General features: G+C 45.5%; 1 protein-coding gene across 1 annotated transcript; it reads right to left on the bottom strand.

The window, feature by feature from the left end:
* Positions 1-650: 650 nt before the first annotated feature.
* spry4 (sprouty homolog 4 (Drosophila)) lies at positions 651-5,026 on the bottom strand. The gene is made up of 2 exons (XM_070844252.1): positions 4,844-5,026; positions 651-2,310 (listed from the first exon to the last, which is right to left on the bottom strand). Exon 2 carries the CDS (start codon positions 2,257-2,259, stop codon positions 1,111-1,113), a length of 1,149 nt encoding a protein of 382 aa, XP_070700353.1. The 5' UTR covers positions 2,260-2,310; positions 4,844-5,026; the 3' UTR covers positions 651-1,110.
* Positions 5,027-7,365: the final 2,339 nt, after the last annotated feature.

Below are 7,365 nucleotides of genomic sequence, written 5' to 3'. Positions count from 1 at the left end.
CCTTCTTGTGCAAAGAGGAAGTAGACAAGGCTCTTAGGCAGTTTAGAAATCAACATGCTGTAGGCCAAGTTCTGGAGAGGATTACTGTAACAGTCCCTGAGAAGGTTGGGTGTAGTTTTTTTTTTTTTTTTTACACATTTCTCTACGACACATCGACTTCTAGCACGGTGGGTAACCATTAGACTAGAGCATGCAGGTCATGACATGCATTACCTCTGAGGTGATTGGTGAACAGCATTCAAAATCTTTTAGGACGCCTGGGCTTCCCCCCCAAAAACTAGGAAACACACTGTAAAGTGATTATCTCTCTCTCTTGCAGTGAAACTGCTTATGCACAATACAGAGTGAGAATTATGAGAAATTACTATTCTTCTAAAGTCTTCAAAGGTTTGTTTTTACAGCTCCTCCATGGAGTTAGACATAGAGATAAAATGTTAGCATTACCAAGCTAGCATCTTTGAGCTAAAAGAGGAAAAATGGCAACACTAAAAGATGGTGATCATCATAATAGTGGAGAGAGTGAGTGAGTAAGTGGTGGTTTCACTCTCGCAGTGGCCCTATCATAGAGCCACAGTATAGGTAATCACTTGTTTTCGTGTTTGTTCAGACAGAGGGACACTGGGCTGTGCTTTTGGGGGTGAGGTGGGGTGGGGTGGGTTGGGGGGGGTGTATAGATATTTATCTCCATCAAATAACTTTTGTGTTATCCGAGGATCAGCAACCAGCTTCTGGTTAGTTACCGTTACAAAATTAGCTGAGAAATACAGAGCAGCAGAGAGGTACAATGACTTTGTGCCTTCAGCCATCTTTGCAAAACAACACAAACACCAGTCCCGCAGTCTAGTCTCTTCTTCTCTCATGCTTACAAAAAACATCTCAGAGGGCCTGTTAGCTATTCTTATTAGCTAACTCTCTCAGATCAGGGCCCTTTTGATCATCCATCCTATCAAACATAGGTCAAGAAGCCATTTAAGTACCTTTGTTTTACATAAGTCATCTTCCAGCAGATTAATGGGGTAGTTTAAGGGGTTGGTGTTGGATTGTCCTATCCATAGAGAGCAAGCAAGTACTGTGTGGTCCTGTCCATTTCTTAGCCAGTTTGGTCCAGTATCATGAACCCTGCTGCTGCTTCTCTAGTGTCCCAACTTTTGCTTCCACGCCTCCGTTTTTACACGCAGGGACACTCACACCACCCTGTACGTTCTTGCAGCGGCAGCCGGGCCTGCTGACATTATCGTAACACTTCTGTCCCAGTTTGGCCAGGCCGGTAGCTGGCAGATAGCAGACCAGGCAAGGCAGGACGAAAGAAAGGGCAGCCATGAAGGACCAGCGTGCGCAGCAATTGGCCTGGGAGCACGAGCAGGGCTTGTCGGCGCAGGAGCCCTCGTCGTCCTCATCCTCGGTGCAGTGGTAGAAGATCCCTTTGACCAGGCACATGCAGGTGGCTGTATCCACCAGGCTCTGAGCAGAGCACAGGCACTCCTGGTTGCAGACCCAGCAAGAGGGTAGGGTTCGGGGGAGCGTACACTCCGTGCATCGGCACTTCCCGCAGTGCTCGCAGAGAAGGAGGTGCTTCTTCTCAGCTGGGGAAGAAGGGATCAACGCCAACCCCTGCTGTCCTCCAGTGGTGCACACACCTCCTGCAGGCATTTTTGCAGACTTGAGGTCCAGCGATTTAGAGGAGGAGGAGCAGGAGGAAGCAGAGGAAGAGGAGGTGAGGACTTTCGATTCAGAGGAAGTCAAGCAGCCAGGAGTTCGGGTAGTGATTGTGTTGATGGAGCCCTGGTGGGGGTGCAGATGTGGTTGGTGGTCCACCGTTGGGGTGGGCACTGCGTGGTCCAGCAACCTCTGATCAGATGAGGTGCTGCTGCTGCTGCTGATAGAGCTGGGCCTCCCGCTGAAGGAAATCCAAGGGTGGGTGGTGGTGTCCTGGTGAGGGTGCGGCTCGCACCTGCCCTGCTGGTGGTGCTGATGTTGGTGATTGTGGTGATGGTTGTGGTTTGCCCCCAGGAAGGCCTCCTGATTCTGACCAAGCCAGGTGATTCTTCGGTTTGCAGACTTCTGGCTCGGTGGCTGCTGGGAGACAACGGCGGGGCTGTCAATGTAGTCGTTCTCCACATGCGAGGACTTTATCTGGTCGATGGGGTAGATGGTGAGGGGGTGCTGCAGGCGCCCGTAGGGCACTCGACTGTCCAGCAGGGGCTGGGATATGAGGGAGGAGGACACTCCGGGGATGTGGTGGGGAACCCTGGACTCCATGTGTAGGCTGGTGCCTCGCACGTCTTCACTCTAATGCAGCATTTAGCAAGACTGAAAAGACAGATACAAAAGAGACAGTTATGACTGGCTGCGTCTACTGTGGTATGAGTTCTTTTTCTTTTTCCCTCTTTTTTTCCCCATAAGACTTCAGCTTGGACCAAAAAGAAAGAATACTGTTATATGACAGAGGGCAACAGGGGAAAGTAACACAGTAATCATTTTAAATGAAGTTAATTCATCACAAAATTGTCTAAAGCATGTCAGCCAGGTTAGTTATAAAGAACACAGTGTGAGGATATGAACACCTTGCCCTCCTTGTCTTTAACCAAACCAGGGTATGTCGAGGTCAAAACCCTTAACATGATGTGAGGAGAAGACATCCTCTGAATGTATTGAACCTCACATTTAATCAAACATGATAGTGTGTTTTGGAGGTCAGGTTGTAAAATGTCTTCTTTTACCCTTTATGGTATAATTTACTGCTGCTTTTGCTTTGCCACCGTTGATGATGAACAAGTGTTTAATCTCATGATTCAAGTACTAAAATTACAATAAATCATACAATGAGTATCCAAGAACTACGGGGATCTCAGATAGATTTCAAATCAATTCCTCTGACAGCATGTAAATTTGACATATATTACAAGTAGTTTACTCACTCAAGACAATTATCAAATCTTTAAAATCAAAGTGTTTCAGTCTCCCAATGAAGTTCTTTTTTTCCAGGCCGGATCTCTGCAATAATCTGAATGTAGAGTTTCCAAACGATCTTGATCTTTAGACTGAATACCAACAGGGTTTCAAACCTCCTCCATTCTTACTTTGACATTAGAACAATACAAGTTGGGCTCTCGTTGCCTCCCCTCCAAAGAGCAGGGAGCACCAGAGAGCAAGGCTTGCATGCAAAAGACTCAAAGATGCAAAACAAGGCAGAGCAAAGAGAGAAGACTGTCGCCAGAAAGGGGACTTCAACAAAGCCAAAATGAAGTCTTTGTGTAGAATAAGACAAGTTATGAATTTATACCAAGTCATACTGACCATTTCTCTCTCTCTCTCATATACATTGTACAATATACTCTTTATTTGAATCAGAGAAATGGGCCAAATCTAGGAATTTATGAATGGATCTGATTTTGTGAACTGCAAGTTTTTGTGAATGAGAGCTGCTGGCTGCACTCGGCGTTGCGAGCATGAATCAATGCGCTCCAGTCATGATGAGCCTGAATGAAATCGGTTTCATCCATTTCATCGATGAGCGGTCGGCAGCCGGCAAAGACCTAACCTACTTTACAGAAAACAAAAAGATGATTGAAGACAAGAGACGCAGCGCCGCCGACATTTCCACTGACCCATATCTGCGGGGTTTTGTTTGCTTTTTTTTTTTTACAAAAAAAAAAACCAACCCACATTCAGACCATAGCATGGATTATGATGATTATTTCCGGGACCTAAACACTGTCGTGCTGCGTTTTTTTTTTTTTTTACGGCTGATTAATGATCTATTTCATCTACAGACGTGACAGTAGTCACGCTGCTTTGCTTGACCGTCGTGTTATTCTGCTTTTTTTTTTACCTCGGATCTGCAAAATCCTGGTTGAGAAACCTGTTGCGACATTGCTGGCACGGACACAAGCGCTTGTGATCGTCAAATCTAGACCATTATGAGCTCCAAGCCGGAACAGTGCGTGTGCAAGTGCGTGTGTGCGCGCGTCCCTCCCTTCAATATGTGAATGGACTGAGTCATAAAAACCGGAGGCGGCCGCTCGGCATACTCAAATAGCATGTTTATATAGGCATTGTAACCACGTCTTCAACACCTCGCTCTTAATATCTGTAAACGACAAAAGACCGACATTGATAAAGGCAATGGTACACTGTGTGCCTCCAGACAGGCGGCTGGGAGGTAGTTTAATCGGTGGCAGTTAAATGCGTAGTTTGATACGCATACCTGGACGTTATCCGCTCATGGCAACCAAAAGCAGCCGATTAAAGACACATTTTAACACATTCGTGGGAGTCTGTCGGAAAAGAAGAAAAAGCCTAATGGCAAAAACACCTGACACAACCGACACGGTGCGCCAACCAGGCGGTCGCTGCAGAGCGAGAGAAGGAGACACGCAACCGAGCCGCCCGAGATGGGCTCCAACATGTACAGGCTTCAGGGAGGACAGAGGTTGGGGAATAACGAGTTACCGCGGCGCTGGCTTCAAAATAAGACACAAATAGCGGCGCTGAAGATGTTAAAATACGCATTTGCTGTCAAAAAAAAAAAAAAAAAGCCTAATTTTGAACAAGTGTCGCTTTAAAACACAACACCGTTTCCCCCTCTCTGCGCCCTCAACCTTGCTTTTGGTAGGAAATCAGTGGTTAAATATTGACTCAAAGTGCAAACACGGGTCGGGGGGAAACAGCTTGTTGCAAAATAGAGTTTGCAGGGAGCGTTTTCTTATGCCTGCGATCCAGCGGGTTCAGAGGGAGAGCGGAGCGCAGGCACCAACGGGACTGAATACTCGGGTTTGTGCAGCCACTCGCTCACAAGTTTAAAACCTTTAGCGATGAGAAAACACCAGGGGCGATCACTTACTGTGGTTTCAGGATAAAATTCTCATCTCTTCGTTGCGCACGACGTTTGCGCGCAGGCTATAGTCCAGTCCGAGCAAGTGAGTAGCTCCACAGATGTTGAGTAAAGGTAAGTCCAGATATTAGGAATTAATACGAGCAAGGTAGGAGAAAGGAGAGCGGGTCCCCTTGCACTATTCTCCACTCGCTGGTGCGTAAAAGGCGACTGCGGTTGTGGACGCAGAGCTTTGGATATGATGTTGCAACCACCGAGGGGGAGGGAAGTGAGTTTTTATGAATGGGAGGGTAGAGGAAAGGAGAGGGACGGCACTGCGCAGATGCCTCGGGTTTTTTTTCTCTCTTTTTTTGTGAATGGGAGGGCAGAGCGACTCGGAAGGGCTGAAATGCGGAGGTTACATTTTTATGAATGGGGAGGACTCCGAATGGCATTGCGCAGGCGCGATGCCGAGATTTTTATGAATGGGAAGAAATGGCGAATGAGGCGTGTGTGTGTGTGTGTGTGTGTGTGTGTGTTAGAGAGAGAGAGAGAGATAGAGAAAGAGAAGGGGGTGAGGGAAGGAGGAGGTGGGGGCTTTTTTTTTTTTGGTCACAAGGGCAATGTCAGGGCTGATTTAAATAAAGAGTCGACTCATCGGCTGTGGTGCCACTCTCGCTTTACTTTAGCCGGTTATCTGTGCAGCTTCCTGCTACATGTTAAAGGAGACGTGATTATGGTGGTATTGTGTAATAGATGAGGGGGGGAGCGGGATGTGGGGAGGGTAAGTCTGCAATGAATTAGCGTCTTTTTTCATTGCTGGCGATTCTGATCTTTAATAGTCTTCTGATTCTGATAAACTGCCGCCAGAATTTCTAATGAAAAACATGAAGATGTTTTCATGGCCTACAGTTTAGAAAAAGTGCACCCAGCCAAAGCATAAATCTGCAGGAATATGATATCAGTGATAAATAAAGTGGTATAACGTGGGGGCTATTTTCCACTTACACCAGCGTACCCTCGACGAGGATACCAAGATGCAACAAGACCTTTCAGATCACATGCTCCAGCTCGATTAAGTTAAATAATGGCCGCTCCCCCTCGTGTCCCTGTTCTATCTAAAGCCGTTTATTGCAAACAAGGACGTGCCCTTCCTTCCTCTGCAACAATGAGAGGTATGACTACAGCTTCTATGGTAGTGTAAAAAAAAAAAAAAAAAACGGAGGACAAGAAGAGGGGGAGGAGGAGAAGGAGGGAGGGGAGGAGAGGAGAAGGGTGTGGGGTGTGGGGGGGCGGGGGTCATAACGCCTACTCTGAAACGCAAACCAGCATGAGGGCAGGCAGGATTCACAAAAGGACAGGATGTTGTTGATTTGTACCGAAACCACACGGAGGAAATGAGTGTGAATTTCCTTTCTCTCTGACATCCCAGTGTGTGTGTGTGTGTGTGTGTGTGTGTGTTTCCCTGCAACCTCCCCCCCACCCCGCCACCACCACCCCACCCCCTCCCCTCCCTCAGCTTGGGGCTTTTAACCAGTCAAAGGTTAACAGTTGCCCCATTAACCGTTTGCACACATCACCATGGAAACCACTACACCTCCAAATTGGGATTATTGTTTTGGCTAAAAAAAAAAAGAAAGAGACAGAGAGAGAAAGAGAAGAATTAAATGTATTTGTAATTGAATGGATCTGGGATAGGTCACCATCAATATACCGTCCATGTCGCTGAAACATACACAAAAAATCAAATGTATGCAGATGATCAATAGCAAATGTAACGTTTCCAAGGATTTGCCCAATAGTTAATCTATAATTCTTAATAATGAGTTTATGGTGACTTAATCACACTTTGTGGCTCCTATAATATCACTATAATATTCTTACCTACATATTTCCATTACTGTAACATTTATAATTGGGTTCAAAGCGTGACTGGGCTGCCAAAGAGTAAATCTACGACCGTATCATGCAGGTGGCGTTTAGTTTTTTCTCTTTTAGCACATTTTTAATTACCTTTTATATTATTAATACTATAATTCTATAATCATGTTGTACAGAAATAATCAGTGAGTAAAACTGAGGCTGTATGTGAGGATGTCATATGTCGATTGTAAAGCACTTTGGGGCAGATTTGTTGACAAAGCACTTCTACACACCTGAAAAGTAAAGAATGCATTTTAATAACACATAAATGGGAGACTGATGAGATTGTAGTAATCATATTGCATGCCTAGTTTTATTTTTATGTTTATGGATATTACAGAAACAAGATGATACAGTGCAGACATCTTAACATCTCTATGTTATGATAATAAGGCTTTACTTTCTGCTCAGTAACAAGTTAATTATTTTATCGATGTATTATAAAAGAACAGCACCTTTCATAATAGACCGACAAATATGGAAATCTTATATGGCAGCCTCGCCTTCCTTTTCCTCACATCTTTATCTCCCCCTCTCTTTCCCTCTCTCTCACACACACACACACACACATATAGGGAGGATGCACAAAGACACACACTGTAGATACTTGCAGATTTCTGTCCGCAGCT

This window comes from Pempheris klunzingeri, chromosome 14 (assembly GCF_042242105.1).
Source record: "Pempheris klunzingeri isolate RE-2024b chromosome 14, fPemKlu1.hap1, whole genome shotgun sequence".
Lineage (NCBI taxonomy): Eukaryota > Metazoa > Chordata > Actinopteri > Acropomatiformes > Pempheridae > Pempheris > Pempheris klunzingeri.
The sequence above is the reverse complement of the archived record's forward strand: the minus strand, read 5'-3'. Positions and strand labels throughout refer to the sequence as shown.

What these genes read in the sequence shown, in the direction of transcription:
- spry4 (XM_070844252.1), bottom strand. Translation starts at nt 2,259, where the DNA reads ATGGAGTCCAGGGTTCCCCACCACATCCCCGGAGTGTCCTCCTCCCTC.